The sequence below is a fragment of the Medicago sativa genome, chromosome 4 (genome assembly GCF_051527215.1).
Source record: "Medicago sativa cultivar Bolivia chromosome 4, Bolivia_mono, whole genome shotgun sequence".
NCBI lineage: Eukaryota > Viridiplantae > Streptophyta > Magnoliopsida > Fabales > Fabaceae > Medicago > Medicago sativa.
Window position 1 is genome coordinate 62,642,822 of NC_140752.1, and position 24,352 is coordinate 62,667,173.

The following is a 24,352-nucleotide window of genomic DNA, read 5'->3' on the forward strand; positions in this document are numbered from 1 at the left end:
TTGTCACATAAAAAATTATCAAATAATTATAATTTTCAATGCAAGAATAAACGCTTTTTTCTAACTATCTTACAATCATTACTATGTGCATCACTTTCAAGTTATTATGTTCACTTTACATCTATGTTAATCAAAATCAACTAATAATTAATATGATAAATTAGTCCACAAATTCTAACTCAATTGGTAAAAATGCCAAAATTATTTGTCTGGACTAACCCGACTACTCCACTTGTGTGTGTTTCCAATAACTATTTTGCTACTTCAATCATCTACCATTTTAAATGTAATCAGATCCAAGAGTAAATTCTACAACCTCAACTCAAAACATTCAATGCAATCCTTCATGTATAATCCACATTCTTGCTGCTAATATACAACTTCAAACCCTAGATAGAATAGGCCTGGCTCCTTGTGGCAGCACCGGAGGATCCAACCTAAGAAAGAGGGGTTAGCTAAAGTCTGATGTAATGACAATATAATACGCATAAAAGTTTTATGTTGGAATTGACCCTTAATCATGAAGACTCTAATACCATGTCAAGGGCTAGCTCACACAAAGGGTTAATCTTATAGGCAAAAGGTTCATGAATGACGCACATAACTCTAACAATAATGTCATGGTTTATGTAATGAATAGATTTATGGGATTCTATTCTGAAGTAGTTTCATGATTTTAATTTGTAGGAGTTATTTATAGAAATTGTTAAGAGATATTGTATAATACAAAACCATTCACTTGTCCATGTTACATTTAGTAGTTTCATAGTTTTAATACAAAGACTTCAGTTTTGGGGATAGTTGATTAAATAGAGATTGTTTACTTCGCGTTGTTCATAACCATAAACTAGTGCCGGTGAGTCACCTAGTTTATTTGTATGATAAAATTATATCATACAAATAAATTAGAAAGTTCATGCTATCTATTTCTATGTTTCTTAGTACTAGTTTAATTTTAATTTTTATGGTTTACTTGCTAATCGGGCACGCCAAACATTCAAAAAAGATCAGGCCAAACCTAAAAACAAGTCTATGACAGCTAACATGCCAAATTTAGGCCTTGAATATTTTGAATATACCATACCTATCTATGCAAAGCCTAGTTTAGCACGGCTTATTCCCACCCGTATTGACGCATGATCCAAGTTAAACAAATGGGCCTATCATGAAAATGCAATACTAACCATAACCAAATAAATATATACATTGTATTTTAGTCTCACCTTTGTTTGACCTCGATCATTCCAGTGCCTATATGAATAGGTTTACCCATGATTATGCAATCACTCACTCCTTCAATTGGGTCAACCTTCCCACGCAAGGATGCATCGAAAAGATAGTTCGTTGACATCTCAAATGACGCGAGCATCAACACACTTCTGCCCATCTTTTGAATTCCAAATCTTGTCATTCCGAGGACTTGACCCTAGTTTGACAAATCACATAAATTAGTAGAAATCTACATATTTATCACACACATTTGACATTTAATTTAAATTTTTTGGATTAGTAAATAACTTTCAAATAACTCACCCTGGCAGTCATCATATCTGCTAGAAGCATAATATGTCATACGTCTATACTCATTCCATGCTGTTTCATTGTATACTGTATCTGTTCAATGATACCATACCTGGCAGCCTCAATTCCCAGAATGTTCCTCATTTCAATGATATGATTAGTAACAGTTTTATGTCCATCAACCCCTTCAATACCCATAACTTCTTTAAGGCCCTCGCTGATGGGAAAAAATGAATACATTAAGATTAGAAAATGATTTTGACAATTAAAATTAGAATTCAGAGCGACAATAGTTTACTTTATCTTTTCATTGCTATTCCTTAAAAGTGTATACACAGAACAACGTAAAATTAGAATTCGTCCTGGTTTTCACTAAACCCAGTCCACCTTATTCTTACAACACCCGACTGTCCCCGGTCATGGTTTTCTTTGGGTACAGCATGATAATATCCTCTATGATCATATTCCTGATTTTCATTTCATGTTAACCTGAATATGTGGTGATTTTCTTACTTCAACTGGCCACCGATTATTTTATTTGAAAGAAAATGAAGTTCTTCATATATATTTGGTGAAAGCTTAAACAGAACCAGTGATGAAGCAACAATAATATTCCCAGTCAATATCATCCTGCGTCTTAAGCACAGTTCTGAATTCTTTAGGTGCAACACTCATTCCCTCAAGAACAACTAACGCAATAATATAGTCCAATAAGGTATATAAGGAAACATATGCCATAGTGAAAATTAAAAGTACATAACAAAATACAGAGGATGAACTAACCCTTCCGCCAGTAATGTGTACGTCTCAGATTCTTTACCATTATCGGTTTTATTTTTTTTAATTTCTAGGACAGTTCGTTCGACAGTTTTAACTCCCTGCAAAGAAGAAGAAAGAAGTGTTTTTCCATCTGAATATAAAATACAAAGCCAGACAAAACAAACACTGTATATCAACTATCAAGAAAGACACACACACACATATACACATACCTTCACTACAACTGATGGAAGCAAATTTTTGAGATTATTAAGTTGAAAAAGGGGTTCACTTCGGCTAGACCCTTGCCCTTGGGGTTCCACTTGAAGCTTTTTAATATCCAAAATCTTAATATTCTGCAAAAATAAAAAAAAGCTTTGAATATTAGAGGCATAAAGGGAATATAATAGAAATTCATAATTACAAGATGTACTCTTCACCTCTGGCTTCAACTTCAGTTTTCCAGTCTGCAAAATTGATTCTTTCACAATATTGGTATCTATATTCAGTCCTGCCTTTTCGATTATGCCCATGTCCAGCGAGATAAAAACTGCTGCTAATTTGTCAGAGTAAACAACTTTAATACTCTTCGCAACCTGTATAGTTTGGAACAAAGTGATAGTATGTGAGATTAGATATTTCAAGAAGAGACTAGAAGATGGGTGGTCTGGCAATGGGGCTTAACAGAAGGGTAGGTCAAAGCATCATTATGATAATTGACATTCCTGCTATGTTGGCACCTCAACATGCTTAATGAAAGGATGGAAACAATAGTCTTACAATAACACATACATCTATTTATGATTGATAACTAATCTTTTGGTGGAAAAATAATGGTTGATAACTAAAGATACAATTCAGGTAAAAAATTGATTATAATGCTCAAGAAAATTTACCTGATAAAAAAATCCAATCAAAGAAACACATACATAATTATAAAGAAACACTAAATAAACAAATTGGTTACTTTATTTGACGAGAATCAAGGCAACTCAAACAAAGAAGTCAAACAACAATGTTCTCAAAAAAGGAACAAGTAGAATAAGAATGATGTTGGAAAAGTATTCTAAGTAGCGAACAATTTTCTCTAGCATTTGTTTTGGGAGAAACTATGCATAAGGAAAATTCTATGTTTAGAGGCTTAACTTCGCTGGTTTCAACTCCTACTAAGCATTTTCCCATTAGCCACTTATATTAAATTCAAGATCATGCTTAGAATTTAAATTGGATCTTTCATTTATTAGATTTCAACAAAGAGAAAATAGTGCAAAATCACTAACTTACAATGACGATTATGAGTTAGGCCCAACCCAAATTCTACAATGATATCAAAATTTATCCTAGATATGTTGGGTTACCTGTTATTGGGCCAACAAGGTCATCCTCCATTCTTATGTGGCAACCTTGTTGCTTGGAGGATTATGAACAAGTGTAGTTGTTCGATCAAGCGCTGAGAGAGGATTTAGAGTTATGACACAAGAAATCTATAAGCTACTGTGTATGAAAATTGTACTTGATGACTTGAAGATACAATATGAAAGCCCTATAAAGTTGTTTTGACGGTGTATCAGCTATCAGTATTGCTCATAATATTATTCATCATATGATAGGACAAAACACAGCGAAATGTATCAACACCTCATCAACATGAAGTTGGAAAGCAGATTGATAGTGACAACCTAGCATTATTTTGCAGATGTGTAAACAAATGGCTAACCATCATAACAATTTGGCCAACTTACTCGCAAGTTGGGAAGATAGATATTCATTCACCATCTTGAGGAAGAGTATTATACATACTATTTTCATATTTGTAATTTTCAATCGTATATTTTGTAATGATTAGTGATTATAGTACTGAGAGCGTTAAAGCATAGTCTATATAGTCAAATTAGTGCTTTTACTCTTTACACAGTTTGAATAATAATACTTTAGAATGTTTTTCAAAATGTATTATTACTATTAGAGCTTATCCAAGATCTATTGAGCCTTCCATCATCGGGTTACTCGGATAACACTCTAGATGTCCAATTCTAGGCATGATGGGGGTTGTTGAGCCCCACATTGAATCTGATATGGCCTGAAAGAGTACTCATAAGTGAAAGTTCTTACAAGTTGATTTTGTGGGGTTGGTTTGCTGAACCCAAATTCCAATATGATAACAGAATTTATCACAGATCCGTTGGGCTACCAAGACCACACTACAAACCAGTAAAAGGGCAAGCGTACACTAAGGGACAAGCAAACCATACCTTGTTCACAAAATTCTCCACTAATGAAAAGATTGTTGTTCTAATAGTTTGTGGATGGAATCATTCTTATAGGAGACAATGTAGTAGAGATGGAAAGATTGAAGAAACATTTGGCGACGGAATTTGATATCAATGTTTTTTGGCATGAAGGTTTCCAGTTAAAAAATATACAATTCTCAAACAAAATACATTCTGAATCTCTAAGAGTCTGGGATGAATCGATGTAGACCAACAGACGACCATATAGATCTAAATTTGAAGCTTTGAGAAGAATATTGTGTTCCTGTTCATATTGGTTGATACCAGAGGTTAGTTGGTAAATTAATCTCTAGCTAATACCACCAAACATTGCATTCTCCATGAGAGTTGTAGGTTAGTTCATACACTCTCCCTAAGAGGAGCATCTTGAGGCCATTTACAGGAACAACTGAGGCAAAGGTTTTTACTTTAAAAAGACCAGTGAGAAAAATATTACAACTGAGGCAAAGGTTTTTACTTTAAAAAGACAAGTGAGAAAAATATTATTATCTTTATAGATGCCAATTGGACAGGGTCGGTCACCGACAGAAAATCCACTATTGGGTATATAATCATGTATGGAGGAATTTGGTTACTTGGAGAAGTAATACATAAGGAGTTGTTGCTGGGATTAGTGCGGATGCTGAACTCGTGTTGGTGTACAAAAATATTACATAGCATTACCAAAACAAGAACAATATATACAACTTTTGAAAGAAAAACAAGTGAAATCTAAAAAAATGAATTAAATAATAGAGTAGAATTTTTAAGCATATAAATTAAGATATAACTGACAAATAATATGGGTATAAGCTTAGTGAGACTTTTTTGCTACAATTGCATACCTGGCCTAAATTTGTTTTTTCTATGCGACCTTTCACTACCCTTGCAGTTTCTGCATTATCCTCCCTCTCAAGTATTGCAGTAATGATCGGTGTCTTAATATTGCGTGCTCCATCTATTATTTCTTTGATGCGAGGAACTCCAAGAGTAACATCTAATGACAGATTAAGGAACAACATTCAAAACCAATCAATGTTTAACAGAATTTCCAAAATTCCAGCAAACATTTGGCAGAACATTAATGATCAACATAATGGACAGCATAGCCAAATAAAGGATACTCATGCTTGCAACCCCAGCAAAGTGAAAAGTTTTCAAAGTCATCTGAGTCCCAGGTTCACCAATACTTTGAGCTCCAATTGCGCCAATCGGAGTTCCAGCCTCAATTTTTTTTACACGATAACGTGATAGACAAATATCTAGAAAAACCTGAATAAAAAGAGCATACATGAGGGAGTTGTAATCAGACCAATAAAAACAAACCCATGAAACTTAAGGAAAATATGGAGGCAGACCCTTAAATTCATATAGAAGTCGTAGACCTCAAGAGTTTCCTTTTTTTGTAGAGGCAAAAAAGATCGTATTTATTGTGAACTAACAATTACATCAGCACACAAGAATTGACAATGACACTAACAGCTTAAAACGCAAAATAATAATTACCACCAGTTTAGCATCTCCAAAACATTTGCTAATAAAATAATGACAACAGCCCCATCTACGAGACTACAAAATTAAAAAAGCACATGTTTTGCCATAGAGAAGCAAAAGAAGCAAGTTCTACTAACCTTTTGTCCACTATGTTTTGAATGAATTTTTCTATCAAAATTAAAAATTCATTACTATTATCAGTTATAATAACAGTTGCAGTTGAAATATTTTACTTTCTTCAGAATTGCCTAGTTCTTGCTAGATGTCCGTCATTGAAAAAGAAAACAAATTAGCACTACACTTAGAATATGGGGTTGAGCCTAACACAACCTTACAAAACCGGTTTGCTAAGTGAGGGATGTTTTTCTTTATAAACTCCAGTCAGGCCTTATCTTTAATCTATGTGGGACTTGGTTTTCCAATACACTTGTTTCTTAAAACACTTCCACAACATAGATAACACAATATCAAAAGGAAAATAACAAATATATTTAGCGTAAGCAAACTAGATTGCTAAGACTTGTTTATAAAACTACAAAACTAGAATGACCAAATGGAAGCAAAAAAGAATAACCAAGGAGAAACATTAAGCCAAGACCACAAAATAAATACCTCTAGTTGTCTGCGACTGATTCCAGATATCCTCGGAATAAAGTTTTTTAGGTTCTTCAAATTATTGGAATCGTCCTCGGTGATACTTTCAGTTAATTTTGTATTTTCTTCGACAAAAGATTGTAGAGATTTTAGGAAATCAGTAGAGAAGCCCACTACTGACGTTATATCATTGTTTGAAGCATTCTTCTCCACTAACTTAGACATACCAACTTCTGAAAGCTTCTCGTGAAGTACTTTATGCACGTCTGAAGAAGATAAGATTATATCATCTCCATCAACGGGACATATGGCCTACAATTCACAGACAAAGTGGAACTCAGAGAAATAGGAGAAATTAACAAGAACCATCTTTTTAGAAAGTTGCAAAATCAAGAAAATCATAATGAAACTCAATAAAACAGCAAAGGAAGCTTTTAAACCTTGCTTCTGAGAAATAACCGATCAAAATTTAAAGGTTTTCCATTTGTGCCTTCCATGCCTGCTGGATCCATGCCATCGTCACCATAACAAAACTGAACAAGACTGCAATTGGCATCTCTTACAGTGTAATCATAATGTAAAGATAAGTCTTCTAGAGCTTTCATTAATCTACGAGACATATATCCGGTGTCTGCAGTTTTGACCTGAAAAACCACAAGCAGTAAAGAAATTTATACAATGGACTCCAATGTTTTTCGTCCCAGTAAATGATAAAAAAATTAACTAAAATGCCCCACAACCCTAAGTGAACGCTCCATGTTTTTACCACTATCAGTGACTTTTGCATCCATAATATTTGACTTTACCATTTTCTTTGTTTATAAAATGATTTAAGGGGTTATAGGAAGGCCACACCTTCAACCACGCTTCCCTTCTCCACCATACCTTCATCAGTGAGGCACATTCCTAACAACCCCCTTCAGAATCCACCGATGAGCCCTACTGTTTTTGCTAAATTCACCTCACTCCACTCTACATCTTTTTGGTCACAAGTATAGGGTTATTGTTTCAATTTTCTCTACAGTACATCCACCTGTTGGAACAAGCTTGAAGCACAGTAAGTTTTAGCTTGAGGCTATCTTAAAATCATAGATTAAGATTTTGAATCGGCAAATCATATCAATTAGCATTTATTGAATTTATTGTACATGTTATTATAAATAGAGGTGATTATGGTCTGAATTAGGCATTTCTAAACTTCCGTAGTTTCATAACCACGTGAAAAACATGCACCCTAAATCCATGCTCCATTAATTATACTAAATATAAGTGAGTTGGTTTTAGTAAAACTGTCTCAATCTGTAACAAAATAGTCAATTGTATTTGGTTCTAAATTTAGACCAAAAAAATTCAATTTATGGATTCATTTTGCTTATTTTTTGTTACTGATAGTATATCTCACCCACACATGCCCATCATGATAAAGTCTCTCCTTAAGAGTTACCAATTTACCATAGAACTTACCCATACCTATAACTTTTAACTGCTCATATAATCAAAACAAATTATTGACTGAAAATATCTTATGCATAATATATTCAAAATATGAACCCTACCGCTGTATCAACGAGCCCTTCTCTCCCTCCCATTGTATGGAAGAAAAACTCAGTAGCTGACAATCCAGTGAAAAAGGAATCTTTAACAAAACCTTTAGCCTGCATCAAGGGTAATATACCAGTTTAAAACGTATGAAACAGCAGCAAACTATAATGCATAATAAAGGAAACAACCAAAAACAACTGTTTACAACTGAGCATGTGTTTGGTATAGAGTTTACAACCCCAAAAGCACGGCTGGCGTGATTATCAAAGCAAAACTGCCATGACTTTATGAAGCTAGCCTTTGGAGCTTTTGTGCCAACGTGATTTCCTACCAGGGTTTTGAAAAAATTAAGCCATTCCAAACACACACTTAATAAATGAAGGTTATTGCTGCTACATGCAATACACAAATAAATGTGTTATGTGGAATAAAGACAATATCCAACAAAGATGAATTACTGTTCCTTTTCAATATATAACATGGATTCAAAATGAAGAGGATACAGAAGTCCATAATTTGCTTGTCAAACCTTTGGTTTTAATGTTAGTTACATAAATAACTGTGTCTGTGGTGTTCTGTGCTGCGCACATCTCAGGATTGTGAATCTGTGATCAGAAGTTAACTATTTTATATTATTTTTTTTATTTTGGGATCTGTGATTAGGAGTTATCCTCAGTATATATCATTTTTCTTTATTGGTGCTATTATACATCGGACACATACAATACCCACCCAGTAATTTTTATTTAAAAGTTTATACCGTTTCACATAGACCTTTAGTTTAGCATTGCAATCATTTAGTAATTTAAGCAATTTGTATATCTTTCATGCAAACAGCAGATGTTTTGTTGACATAATTTTCGCTATTCATCAAAAGATCAGAATTTTTCCTTTAGTCATTTCTCACATCAATAGTTATATGTACTATTGCCCTGCCAAAGAATTGTGGACAGTGTCACTGAAATGTATAAAGATCTTGGGAATAAAACTCACTTTTATAAACCAACCTTACAAGTTAGAGAAATTTAACAGGGAGGAGACTACATGACAAAATACTTCCGTACTTTGAAGCAGATACAGCTAGACCTTGATATATTCAAGACTTACAAATAAAAGTAAGCAAAGGATGCCGAACACCGTCATTATACAGTGGAAGAAAGAAGAATATTTCAACTTCTTGACGGGAAAGGAAAAAGATAAAGTTTAGTCAAGAAGACAGATAAGACTATTAGTAAACTAGTAAGAAAACTTATGCACAACCTGAGAGGTTCATTTACTCATGGAACTCCAGGAAGATGAGTTTTATCTGCAACTCTTGAGGCTTACAATTATGTTGTTTGTGCGGGAATAATTACTACCATGAATTCAATACTAGGTATTGAACTTTACTTGGAGGAAATCTAGTAACTTGGTGGAGTACAAAGTAGAATGTGGTGGCTCGTTCTAGTGTTGAAACCGAGTTTTAGGATATGACACAAGGTATTTGTTATTACTTTCTCAAATAATTTTGAATGATTTGCTAGTAAATAAGATGTGCCTATGAAGCTATGTTGTGATAAGATATCAGCGATCAGCATAGCTTATCTCCATGATCGAGAGAAACGCGACATGTGGACAGACATTTGATTGTGATATGATTTGAACTCCACATGTAGCCTCTCAAGTACAACTTGCAGATATTCTAACCAAAGGATTAAGCAACCCAACTCCACATAAAGCTTTTCAGACAAATCTACGAGTTAAAGATGTGTTAAAGCAATGATGATGAATGTGGGGGGTTAAAGACAGTATTGAAATTGATTACATCATTTCTAGCTTTTCAGTAGTAGATAGATGAGTGAAGCTCAAATGGTATCATATATTATGTTAGATGTTTTCTTAATGAAACAAATTGCTCAATATAAATGCACATATATTTTTTTATTCTCAATATATATCTTTCATAAATAATGTTCATATTTTTTACATTAGTAGCAATGTGTCCGTGTAAAAGTTTGTGCCTCATAGCCTCTCACCCACTCTCTGTTAAATACCTCATCCTCTCTCTTGTGTGACTGTGAAATCCAGAGCTCTCTGTTGACACCCTCATCTCTATTAGAGTGAAGCTCTCCCTCTCAGCGTGCAGCCCTCTCCTATTTTTGCTATGCTGGATAAAAAAAATTGCTAAACGGGCCATATGTATATCTATTCCCAAACTCTGTTTTTTTCTCTCTATTACTCCTTATGATCCCACCACCACCACCACCCCACATAATCGTAGGTAGGATTACCCATTTGGCAACATCAGTAGCATTTGGTCAAACCACTTTTCATGACTTAATCACAACTTTCAACCAAAGATATAAAACAATGCAAAGGAAATAAGCAGCTTTTCTAGATAGATATGATGGCTAAGAAATATTTGCTGCATGTTATCCATCTATTATTTGTCAAGTTACTGATGATATTGTTTTTTTTTTTGGGTAAGGAAATGGGGTAAACTTTCTCCAACACCCTAGATAAATTAAAAAGGTGCAGATGGTACCTATGATATTATTAACACAAATGCAATATGGAAAAAGTGTAGAAATTTAAGAAAATAAGCAATAAAGCATGAGTAGGAAGGGTTGGGTTTTACATGAACACTAATAATAGAGTTGTAAATCACAAGAACTAAACATACATCAGGGGTGTTCGCTTTTTTAGGGAAATGAGGAAGATTCCGGTCTATGAACCCATTAGTAGCACGACAACCTCCAACCGACTGTTGACCAACACAGGCAACCATTTGACATATATTGATAGGAGATCCTTTGGAGCCACACTGCGACATGATCAATGGACTATTTCTCCAGTGTAATGTTTCCATGCAAACCTGGGAATATAACAAATTATAGACAAAGAGAATCAAAATAAAATAGTTTTTTTGCCCACAGGGCTCAGGGGGTCCTCAAACAAAAACAAATATTTCTATGATTTGCCATTAGCACCCAGTGGCCAACATGTCAAAATACAAAGGCATCATACTTCATGAAGAAAAAAAATGGATACCTTCGCTGTTGTATCACGTAAGCCATTTAATGTACTAAATATCTCAGACTCTAATGTCTGAGCAGCATCATAACCAGGTGCGAGTTTTAGCTCTCCTTTATTGAAAGCTTCTATATAACCATCACACGTTTTGTAACCATCCTCAATCGTTTTTTCTTTCCCTTTGATCAATTTATCTTTTGGTTGGACGTCATCAATGCCTATCGAGAACCCATGATTACCTATCCACCGAGCACTGCATCAGAGCAAAAATGGCCATATACTTCATCAAACTTGTAAATCAAGCCATCTAATGGATTCAAAATGCAACATCAAAACGCATAGACTGGCAAATAACTATCAACAGAAATTAATACTTGAATAGCACTATTTTGGGTCTCATTAGAATTCTTGATTCCCTTTGGATGAGACTAATCCTCACTTGGGAACTGATGCTACCTCTGCTCACAAGTTCTGGCATTTCAAGTCCTCAACAGCTAAGTCGAAAATTGCTCTTAAGGCTTCCGTTTTTTCTTCCCAGCTACCCCAAAATGACCAAAATACCCCCAACGGCAGTTAACTGCCGTTTGCTACCCCCAACGGCAGTTAACTGCTGTTCTAGGTCGAGACCTACATACACAGGAGCAAAAAAAAAATGCAAAAACACCGTTGGGGCCTTCTCAGCTTTTGCCTCTTCCTTTCTTCTCAGTATTCTAGGATCCCTCTTATTTTGGTATTTACAGGACATCTGGATAATTGCTCTTTAGAAGGGCCATGGGAAACAAAAATTAAAAAACTAGTGAGATCAGATCACTTAATTAAAAATATTATCTTGATTAATTATTTAGTAGTTATTGGTACATATACTAAGTTTTTTTTTTCCAAAGGATAAATCCATCACGGGAAAATTAAGATGAAGAAATAATACAGCCGTTTTCAAAAGGTTTGGGTGTAATGCTTAGAGGGGTCCTAGAATACTGAGAAGAAAGGAAGAGGCAAAAGCTGAGAAGAGGGCTCCAAGGGCACTTAAGTGCCGTTAGGGTGTTTTTCAATTTTTTTGTTCCTGTGTATGTAGGTTTCGACCTGGAACGGCTCGTTGGGTAGCGAAGGGCAGTTAACTGCTATTGGGGGTATTTTGGTTATTTCTGGGTGACTGGGAAAAAAATGGAAGCCTAAAGAGAAATTTTCAGTTAAGTCAAGCATGCTTCTTAGTTGAGCAACCGATCTAGGTTTTTTCCTAAAGTTCTGGCATTTCTTTATATTTAAACAATCAGTTTGCGATTAAATCAAACATAACTACCTTAATTTAGCAAGACGGTTCATGCAAGAAGCAGCAGCATGTGATTTATAGTCTCTAAGTAGCACAGAGAAAAGTCCATCCTTGTTGCCATTTCCTGAACCCATGCAAAAGAAAGCAGGTAACAAACTTAAATGCAAAAGCATGAATCCATCATGGGTAAACAGAATTTGTACAATTAAAACCACAACAACTTATTCTAACAAACTAAGCTTGCTAAACTGAAACTAACTAGACCACTGATTCATACTCATTTTCAAATAAGAATTGCAGTAAAATTAATGGTTAGTTGACATAATTTTTAAGAATTAAAAAATTTATAAATGAAAGTATGATAATGAAACTGAAGCATTCAGCCAAAAACTTTCCACACCAAACTCTACATTGTAGTTGATAAAACTTTCCAGCGCAATGTATTGTATAGCATGCACCGGTTAAAGTATGATGCACAGTGCTCAACAAATCAACACCATTGGATGCTCAATTTTTTTAAAAAATGCTCAAGACTGAATGACTTTTAAAAAGGATAAAACTCTGATATTAAAAGAGAGACCCCACCCCCTCTCCTCGCCGCCACAGATCCATGAGGAACCAGAATGGCTTCAAACACCACGCCTCCCATTTATTGTAATTTTTACTAACACAAAATCAAAAGCACCAGCTCTTGTGCTAGGGATTTAATAGCACCACAAAATTCAATGTGACCTCCCTACTGCATCTGATTCCTTGGTAGCTATGGACCCGCGACTTCTCTCATTTCAAGACTTGCCAATACTTGGGAGGTGCTGTGAAGGGGAAAGCATGATCGTGGTTGTTTGGTTTGGTGGGGGAGGGAAGTTTGTGGAATGTTTAGGGATAGGGGTGGAAGATGAGGTATTTTTTTTACCTTTTCACTCTAAATAGTCTGTCTACCTATAAGCGCCTACTTTCTGTCTGTTAACTTCTATATAGTTTCACTTCGGGTTTATTCCACAGATAATCCTTTCCATATCAGTCTATGGAAGAGGTCGGTCAAAGAGGCAACAACCACACTCTAAATGCACAACAAACAATGTTTTGAAAGACAAGTAGCCATGTGGCCATTCTCAACGGACAAATAAACAATAAAAAATACTGCAATATTTCCCACTTGACATAATTGTTGAAACTTTCACCAAACCACTCATCTGCGTACCCAAATTCACACAATTTAGGGAAAGCTTAAGCACGTTTAGTAGATTGTTTCTTGACAAATATATGCATGTAATATAACTTGATCATGTATACTTGAGTTCATTAACATTTAGTCAGTCGTCTTGAGAATACAATTATGAAATGAGCAAAAGGTTAAAAGAAAATTTAGAATGACTAACCTAAAGTCACCTTTCCAAGTTGTCCGGAGATTAACTCACTATTACGAAAATAAACAAATCCATCATCAGGGCACATTGTTTTGAATTCTCTTTCCCTGTCATCAAGCTTTGAGCCGTAATTTTTCTCCATTACAGTGAGGGTCACATAGACTCTCACATTTGCGTGTGGGCGCAATAAAATGTTAAATAACTGTTTACCACTCCAGAGTTCAACTGGCTACAAAAATATAATTGCAGACATGAAAGTAAAGACCCTGACAAATATATGCATACTTCTCGTATAAATTAGCAAAACATGATTGAATCATCAGACAAATTTTCATTCATGGCGCTTATAAAATCAAGGGTGAAAAACTCAACAAAGCTACTAAACTATTCTTGGCATGAAAAGACAACGCTGAATTATAGAATTGTTAGTTCATTCTTTATAACACAATCCTTTCAGGAAATTAAAATTAAAAAATAAAAATAACAGTTGGAATTATTTAAAAGGAAGAAAATAAAGCAAAGGAGATATTATATTCTCCTTATGGAACACATTGCCCTTAACTTCGCATTGGATACTACTGTTCTTGTTCTCATTGCTACTCTAGATCTCATTCCATGATTGTTCCAACGATTGACGTATCTGATTTGCTAACCGATTGTGGTTCCAAGGTACCAACCATGGTCATCAGTATCTTACAATATATAGAAGTTGTATCTCAAATTGATACAAATTGAACCCAATCAATACGAATCCCTAGTGTATATCTATTTTTCTGTACTTCTCTACTCTTATCTTTAGTAAAACTAAAGTTTAATTGCATTTTTTACTCCCTAGCATCACGATTGAGCGATTTTGGCTCTTTAAGTTTTCCCCCTTTGTAGTTTGACAGTCCCCCTCCAAATTTTAGGCAGACATGGCATCATTTAATGGAAAAATGCAAAAAAATCAGTTCGTAGATATGAGAGCATATGAAACCGCTAATTAGGATTTCAAGCTTTTGGGTGTTAATTTTTTAATTTATTAAATAAATAACAATGGCAATGAGAGGTGGGTGTGACATAAATTTGGGGGGAAATTGGGAGGGGACTGCCAAATCAAAGGAGGAAAACATGAAGGGCCAAGATCGCTCCAAAAAAAAATGACGAGCCAAAATCGCACAATCGCGATACTTGGGGAGCAAAAGTGATTTTTTTTTTTTTTGTATTTTGCTATTTTTTTTTAGTATATATGCGTCCTATTGGAATTCAGGTAGTTTGTACGTTGTTTTTAGTCTTTACAGTAGCAACTATTGCTATCCGTGATTAACAACATAGCTAAGAAGCAATTGTCAAGATTCAAGTGTGTAAAATTGGAAATCATATGACATACTTACGAACGCATGGTCTAAAATTTAAAGTACACAATCAAGGTGACATTTGAATCATTCAAAAGTTCAAAAATAGAGCAACCAAAGACATTTTCACCCACGATGAAACCAGCTATGTGACCAAATAATATTATGATGTCCTGCCATGAGTAAAGTCTAGATATTACGTTGCATTGGGGATCTCCCATGGTTTTGAAGATCCTCAACGCAAAATCAATATCCAAGTATTTAACTATCCTCCACATGGTTTACTCTCCTTACCAATACTTAAATAGGTAGTTGATAGAGACATGGGTATTATGGGCTACTGAAGTTCCATATTGAGTAGAATGGAATGCTCGGTGGAGTATTTAAGTGGTTTGAGTCTTCCCCCTTGATAGCTAGCTTTTATGGGAGAGTTCTCCATATACTTTTGTTGGAGATTCCGCCTTTATTGAGGTCTGCCCCTAGTCGCCTTAATTGCGGCCTTTAGTTTGCCTTCATTGCAGCTTCCAACACCTCCATTGTGTTGGCTTTGAGGGGGTGGATTTAGTCCCACATCGGATAGATAGGACTCTTGACAAGAGTTTATAAAGAGGAGGCACTCCTCACCTTTCAAGCCGGTTTTGTGGGGTTGTGTTAGGCCCCAAATTTCAACAACTTTGATTTTGATACTTATGAGTAGTCTCCACACATATCACATATTATTCAACACATATTATTCAACAATTGCTATTGATCAAATTTTCATGTGACAGAAAGTTATTAAAAAAAGTACCATATTTATAATCTGAGATTCTCACCTTAATAATTGCAGGAGTTGGCAAATCAACAGGATCCATGCCGTCCCCCATGTATGTGCAAATAAGTGAAAAAGTGGAACGGTCATAAAAAGTATCTTTCCTAGTTATGAGAAAGGAAGAGGTTAAAAAGTCTTGCGTAGAGGCAACTAGAATTTCCCCGTTTTTTGGTGTGCACAAATTGTTTTGCACCTGAAAATAAGCAAAATGTCAGTAAGGTCTACTGAAATTTACAAAAAACCGAATGCGGTGTCTTCAGATATCTACAATTATTGACCATCAAAATCTTTATTGAACAAATAACAGAATATATAAAGGTGTAAATAATGGTAGTTAAACAATATTTAACAGAATTCTTCTAACCATAGTACATCTTGGGGTTTGCTTATTTTATTTAAAGAAACTTTCAATAAAAATGTCGGAAAGGAAGCATTTAGCTGAAAAGGTTATTTTGTATAAGCAAAATCAAATGGAATTGTAGTTGGACCTATAAGCATATGCATAATGAAAGTGTTATTCAATAAAAGAATTATGCAGTAAAAATTGAACCTATAAACATTAAAAATAGTCAAGTTGCAATCCAATATCACACGGGAAAAATTGATCCGTTGACTTTACCGTCATCAACAAAAGAGCCTCTGTTCGAGCCTCCTCAGTCTGTGGAACATGTAAGTTCATCTCATCACCATCAAAATCGGCATTATATGGATTACATACGGATTCATTAAATCTCAAAGTTCTCCAAGGCATAACCCTTGCCTGCATGTGCAGAAAGAGATCAACGCAATGCTATGCAAATTAGATGTTATTCTACATTAATTTTTTGATAAATTACCCTATGACACATCATAGACATCCGATGCAAGCTTGGTTGCCTGTTGAAAAGAACAACGTCTCCATTTTCTATATGGCGTTCAACAATATCACCAAATTTCAGTTCATCAGCACGGCGCGTCCTAGCCGAAATTTTCAAATTCCTGCAAAAATCAATTGGCTCTAAATAAAAGGTAATTTGGCAAAAAAGATAAATTTGGCTTGACATAAGATCATATAGGAAAAAATTTAACAGCACTAACCATGAGTTACCTCCAGCCTCTTTAACCATCCTTGCACCAGGATGCTTATCAGGACCATTTCTCACACATTGTCTCAACTTTTCTATGTTGTGATGTGTAACAAGCTCAGGATAAGTCAAAATACGAGCCATATGGATGGGTATTGCAACCTACAGAAAAAAAAGTTAGAAGGCATAAACATGAACGTTGAAAGAGAGAAGTAACTTTCTTGTATCATTGTTTTCATGGGAACTATAGTATTTTCAATGAGCATAGCTTTGTTGTTACGAGTGATAAATATTTGATTTCTATTAGTTATAAGGCTTGTCACTTGTGCTTCATGTAAATAACAGAAATTACATCTGCCAAAATTGAAATGTCTAACCTCGGTAATCTTTAGATTGGGATCAGGTGAAATAACTGTCCTGCCAGTATACTCAACACGTTTTCCAGACAGATTGCTACGGAAACGACCTTGCTTCCCTTTAATGCGCTGAATAAAACCGGTTAAAGGCTTGCTCATTTGCAGATTGTATGGTCCACCTTTAACATCACTATTTATGTATTGAGCAACCTCGAATTGAAGCATAAGATAAGCATTCTAAACCAAAACAATCAACACAAAAGAAACAAAACAAATTACAACGTAGAAAACCCGAGAAGAAAAAAACCGAGAAGAGAGCAGATAAATTTAAAGCTCCAAGCAAACAGAAAAACCAATGTCTAGAGTGTATACATTTCAATTCAAATTACAACAGGAATAAATTATATAGTTCGGGATTATGAGTTTTAACAACAGTGACAATCAAAGCCTTTTACTGCTGGATGGGGTCAGCAACAAGAATCAAAGATCACCATAATGTACGGTTGAAGTTATCAATAGCGGACGCAATTGTGTGTTGTGTAGCAAAGGGTTCAAAAAAAAGGTTTCGCATTATCAATAGCGGACGCATTATGAAGAATCAAAGATCACCTTTACAATATTTTATCGCTTACAATGTCCTACTATACCTGATATTTTTGTGTCTCGACTGATTCTTGTTGCATGATAGCATTTGCCTGGATTATTTTCTTTAGCTTCTCGGTTATGTCATTTTCATTACTGCCACAAATCAGGAATAAAATCATAAGCATCAATAATAGCATTTTAAAATAAAAAATAAATTAAGCAGAGAAAACAGAACAGATATCAGATTTAGAATCATCCAAGCCATCAAATCATTTTCTCGTACAACTCCTTGGCACAAATGGACCCTCCATTATCGTTCCTATTGAAACTATTGCAAAATTTCCCTTCCTAGCTTGTAAATTCTGAGATTGAATCATAACTAACTTTGTGATAGAGAACATTTTGATTACATTGATACTCAATTAAAGAGGATTACATCCTATATAGACTTGCTAATCCTACACACCTGTACAGGTTAGCAATAACTGATTCTAATCATGTGCACAGGTTAGTGTGATGATGATATCATCGACATAGACCAAGAGAAACACCCACTTGCTTTTGCTTAGCATAAGTGAAGAGGGAAGGATCATAATTGCTAGCATGGAAGCCAAACTAAACTAGAGTCGTGCTTAAACGATTGAACCACTGTCTAGGAGCTTGCTTGAGGCCATAGACAAACACAAAATTTTAAGTAGGATCGGTACGCCTATGAATGATTGTAACATGTGGATCGTAAGATCCTACCAAAGGGCAAACTTGCGATTTCATACATACATGTGGACACGATAAGGCATGAAATTTTGCGTACCCGTGCTACACATTAATCGTATGTTGGAGGATTCTGAGAGCAACAGTTCCTCCGGCGCAAATATTCGCACGAGGCTGCAGCTTTCATCATTTTGTGAAGCCCACAAATCAGCGCCTGCTAATAGTAGTGGAATTTTCAAAGTTATCGGAGGAGTAGCGGTTAGAGGAGCAGTTGGGGGCATCTGTATCTACATCAATTCCTGCCTCAGCATCACTCTCAACAGACAATTATGAAACAAATCCAAATTCTTCCCAATTAATCAAGGAAGCAGCATCCAATTCCAATGGGATGAACAGCTCCAGAAAAGTAGATAAAGCCTTGATTTGAAGAGCAGTGGTGTTTGTAAGGATGAGTTAGGCCCAATATAAAAAACTAACATGGTATTAGAGAGTATCCTAGATATATTGCTGGGCTTCCCACATCGCCCACGCTTCAGGCCCATTGGGCCTAAGTGTGAGGGAGTGTATTGGAAATTCCGTCTCATTGTGGTCTGCCCCTAGCCGCCTTATTGCACCATTTGGGTTGCTTTCATTGCAACCTTCAAAACATTCATTGTGTTGAGTTTGAAGGCGTGGATTTAGTCCCACATTGCTTAGAGATATGACCTGTTAGTGTTTATAAAGTTTGGGCAGCCCTCATCTTATAAGCCGATTTTATAAGGATGAGTTAGGCCCAATTTAAAAAATTAATAGACGGTATGGTTGATTGGCACATTACTGATTGTTTCCTTTGTAGACTTGGTTGTTTTATGTTAAAGTTTAGAACCTATTTAGAACCTACATGATTTGTATGTGATTTTTGATTAATCAAGACTGGTAAACTACTACACAATATTGATAGTGTTATTTTCACTTTGGTAAGATCTTCCGATCCTAGACACAATCTTACGCGTTGCAATCTTGCTACCCCCTGTCGGTCTTAGGCAAGATCTCAATTTTGACAATGTTGCTCCAAGCAATACCATTATAGTACCCCAAGTATCTGTAGCTCCTATGTCAACTTGATAATGACTAGAAATAATATGGACATAAGGATTGTGCTCAAAGAGGTTCACAAGGAATAGATACTTAATAAATAAAATGCATCCTAAACTGAGGAAATGCAGCAAAAGCAGCAATGAGATGTAATTATTAGAGCTCATAAACCGGCTATACCCTACCTGAGCTAAGCATTTCAAACTGTTGATTAATTGCCAATGATGGCTTAGAACTAGTAGTTCATTATCAAATGGATTTTTCTACTATAATACTCTATCAGACAGTTATTAATGCTTATCAATATGATGCTATCTAACGGGGTACTGTAGGTACACATAACAAAGACATTGTTGAGCAAAAGATGGTTTTTCACATACGAGAGGATTGGGAACCAATTCTCTCCAAAATTTGGTTATTTGTCTCTCCTATTTACCATCCCCAGGTCCTTGTTCATATTACTTCCTTTCATTTCATTATACAATTGTCCTCTCAGATATCATGTTGCACGTGTTCATATTTTATTACACTCTTCCACAACTATATCCTCCTTACGCCTAATTCATATTTTCCACGCATACCCCGTGGCACCAAAATCTAGTCCCCTCGCTCACCATCTTTTCTTCGATAATACGTTTGTAAAAGACCCAACAGAAATCGAATCACGATGAAGGGCAGGAAATACAAAAATACATCCAAATTGGCATTTACCTCTGTCCATCCATCATGACTGAAGGTCGAATAACTATAGGTGGCACAGCAATGTTTGTTATGATGAGATTCTCTGGTTTTTCAGCAATATACAGTAATGTACAGTCCTGCAACAAAGAGTAACAAAATTGATCAGCTTGAGGGGGAAGTAAACCTCTGCTTGGCATTGGTAATAAACCCAACAATCCTTCCTCAAAATGAAAGAGAGAAGGAAAAGCAACCCAAAAACATCTAAATTAGTATAAAAGTCTACCTCGCCATGCATCTTTTTAAACAATTCAAGAACCACAGCAGGGCAAAGAGTTCGAGAAGTCAAGTCGTTGCATGCCCTATAATTGTTTATATGAGGAAGAGCTGATTGGAGCTTTGCAACGTCATCATTGTTAGCCTTTGAGCAGTCATGAAGAATACTCAGGGTAGCCCTATGTAGCTTTACTGAACCTGTATTACAATATTCATCACCAAAATCAGTATATAGATACAAAAAAAAAAAAAAACAAATGCATACCTCAACATTAATTAAGCCATAAAATCATATTCAATCCTCACTCATATGATGACTATGAAGTAGGACCCATTTGTACAAGTTCTATGATAGATGACTTTATAACACAATTTTTAAAAAACACATGATTATATATATAAATATATATATATATATATATATATATTTCAACTAAAAAATGCACAATTAAAAAGGCCAAAGAAACAGACAAAGGTGCAAATATTCGAATTGAATGAACAAAAATAAGGGAGAGGTATCTCCTCCAAGGATTTCCGGACGGATTAATCTTTTCACAAACTACTGTCAAATGTACAGAATGTGTTCCCTAAACTGATGTTCCCTTATTTAAGATGGAATCGGCACCAAAAAAGTGGAAGCAAGTTTGTTACTATTGAATAAGGAAATTATGTCGCCAAAATACTACCTTCGTAAAGAAATTACAATGTTGAAGTCATTAGAATAAAGCATGAAACATACCATTGATATATCCACATCTTGGGCACTCTTTTTTAGCAGATTTGAAATTTTTCATTATACCATCAAACACAGCCATCTTCTGCAACCCATCCAATTTGGGATTGATCATTTTCTCAAAATACTTTTCTCGCTTGATGTGATCTTTATCAAGGAGAATACGAGCACAATTCTGGATAAAACAGCAAACATTGTCATATGGTTCAAGCAGGGTACTGAGAAACACAAATTTAAGACAACGACATACTGAAACCTATGAAGCATATATACATAATTTTGTATTACACAAGTAGCATGAAAAATAAAAAATCCATGGGAAAAATAGAATTTCCACTAGTAATGAGTATGAAATATACGGAAATGGATTTTTATGCATTGCAACAAACTTTGAATGAATTATAACCTTTTTTTTTCCTTTTGTCTAAGTACTACATAATATATGTCTATAAACACTAAATTTTTCAGAGATTATAACACTCATGTTTAGTCACATGGGTTTTTTTTGTACGTTGATGAACGCAAACAACACCAAGCCTTATCCCACTAAATGGGGTTGGCTACATGGATCAAATTACATCATAATGTTCTATCATAACCCATATTTGGATCCCACTAAGTTGATGAAAGCAACAGACCACAAAAAAGCATAAACTATACAAAGCTGAAATTGGAACCAAGATAGCAACATCAACATTCTTATAAATTTGAGCTCTTTTCCTGATGCAAATGGAGACTCAGTATTTTCACAATTGTACTTAAGTATCCAAAATTGAAAACAGGTTGGAGTAAATAAGGATCATCTGAAGATATGGATACCTTACAAATGCACTTCAGTATTTTCACAATTGTACTTAAGTATCCAAAATTGAAAACAGGTTGGGCAAGTGGTAAGTATCCGTAGTGCCCTTGACAATCAGTAAAATTCCCGTGGCATGTTGCACAGGGAGGACTACCCTTATTAGCAGGGCCCTGAATTGCATGAAAACAATGTTCATTATTATATTCAATACAGGAAAAGACATGTGCATTATAAAAGGAAAATACACGATCAAACAGAAGGAAAGTCAAAAGAAAGTATTTATCAACCTAACTTCTTCAGTAAATGGAAAAATAACAAAAATCCATACATGTCCCAAATGAATGTGTTATTAATCATTTTTAAGGTAACAGTCCAAAAATCTTAAGAACGCCAAATATGTCACATATTGAGGATCCATGGACACTAAATGTCACTATTGGCAAAAGCCAATCTAACCATTGAATTAGAACCATTAAATAAGTAAATCTAACCTCGGGACGTATTTCGATTGGTTTATTTGAGCTTATCTACTACATACTCCCTCCGGTTTCAAATATAATAAAGAAAAAAAAAAATATTCTTTGGTTCTTCTAAATATAAGCAATTTTCAACAAATTTCACTATAAAAGGGTAACCCGGTGCACTAAAGCTCCCGCATACGCAGGCTCCGAGAAGGGGTCTCACCATTTGGTGTATTGTTCGCAGCCTTACCCTGTTTTTTACACAAGAGGCTGCTTCCAAGACTTGAACCCGTGACCTTTCACATGACAACAACTTTCAACAAATTTCACTATATTTAAAAAATATTTTTCCACCTAAAAAGAATATTATATTTTTCCATAATACCCTCATTTAATAACTTGTACTAATCTATTTCCAACAACATCATTTACTGGGTATATTGAATTAAAACAATGTGTGCATCTTCACTTCCTTGTAACATTAAAAACCCATTTTTCATCATGAATACTGAGCTACTTTACTTATTTTTTGAAACACTATTAGTGAGGATGTTAAAAAAAATTTATTGAATGCAATAAATATTAATAATCGAGTACTTTTTAAAATGTGCGAGTTGTACCATCACATAAGAAAGGCAAAGATAGTCCACATGAGTATCGCTCAGTAGGTAGGGACATTGCAATATGCGGGGGAGCAGGGTTTGAACTCAGGATTTCCTACTTATTCACCTTAAAGGTGAAATTCAAGCCGCTAGACAATTTAAACAAAAGAAAAGCAAGGATAGATTTGGAAGTACAGTAAACTCATTATATTTAACAACAAAATAAATGAAGACAACAGATTTTTTAATGTGTCGCATTTTTTTTTTTGTTGCTTATATATAGAACCCAAGGGAGTGAGTACTTGTTAGACTCTTTTCCATGGATTGTGGAAAAAGCTTAGTTTTTCCATAGTGTAAGGCAAAACTCACATGAAATGTCGTTGCAGATTTTTATCATCTAAGTTGTTCCTACGAAAAAATTGTTTAACTTCATTTCATATTTTATTAACTTATACATAAACACTTATATGATTAACGCCGATGATAATTTAAGAAATAGACGGTACCAGACGAGGATCCAACACGCCGCCTTCAACGGCCTTTTTAAATGTATCATAGTAACGATCTTGCCACACTTGAGCTTCGCCAATTTTGGTGATATCTTTATCCGATAGCGTCGAATACGAAATTCCCGCGCTGCAATAATCAATCAATAAAAAAAAGAAATTAACAAAGTTTAATTAGTGAAAATTAACAAAGCTTAATCAACAAAAAAACGAAATTAAAGATTAACAACGGTTAATTAGTTGGTTACATTTTGCGAGGTTCTGCATTCTCGATGTAAGGTTCCTTCGTGAATCTTATGCCGTTGGATTTTGACATATTCATCTCTTGTGAACGGAGATAGGGTTATGCGCGACGGTGATTACGGAGGAGATCGACGACGGCGCTGTGAATAGTGATTGTGACAAGGGTTTCAGGGTTTATGCAATTGTGTGTGTTGCAGAGAGAGTATAGAATATTAACTCAACGTATTTTAATCCGTAATGAGCCCAAGCCCAGTTGGTTAGTGCGTGCGAGTTTTCACCAAGAGGTCTAC

General features: G+C 35.1%; 1 protein-coding gene across 2 annotated transcripts; it reads right to left on the reverse strand.

The window, feature by feature from the left end:
- LOC146930527 (DNA-directed RNA polymerase III subunit 1-like) lies at nucleotides 1-24,352 on the reverse strand. 2 transcript variants are annotated; one of them, XM_085707974.1, is made up of 28 exons: nucleotides 24,068-24,352; nucleotides 23,820-23,949; nucleotides 22,268-22,420; nucleotides 21,455-21,623; nucleotides 20,726-20,913; nucleotides 20,473-20,579; nucleotides 18,039-18,129; nucleotides 17,413-17,628; nucleotides 17,049-17,197; nucleotides 16,808-16,949; nucleotides 16,591-16,731; nucleotides 15,976-16,164; nucleotides 13,839-14,055; nucleotides 12,490-12,583; nucleotides 11,211-11,445; nucleotides 10,843-11,034; nucleotides 8,195-8,293; nucleotides 7,079-7,282; nucleotides 6,657-6,950; nucleotides 5,675-5,822; nucleotides 5,396-5,547; nucleotides 3,639-3,823; nucleotides 2,721-2,876; nucleotides 2,514-2,636; nucleotides 2,305-2,399; nucleotides 1,534-1,738; nucleotides 1,224-1,426; nucleotides 1-437 (listed from the first exon to the last, which is right to left on the reverse strand). In XM_085707974.1, exons 1-22 carry the CDS (start codon nucleotides 24,139-24,141, stop codon nucleotides 3,749-3,751), a joined length of 3,459 nt encoding a protein of 1,152 aa, XP_085564100.1. In that variant the 5' UTR covers nucleotides 24,142-24,352; the 3' UTR covers nucleotides 1-437; nucleotides 1,224-1,426; nucleotides 1,534-1,738; nucleotides 2,305-2,399; nucleotides 2,514-2,636; nucleotides 2,721-2,876; nucleotides 3,639-3,748. The 2 variants fall into 2 exon arrangements, with proteins under 2 accessions (XP_085564100.1, XP_085564099.1); XM_085707973.1 differs by lacking the exon at nucleotides 3,639-3,823.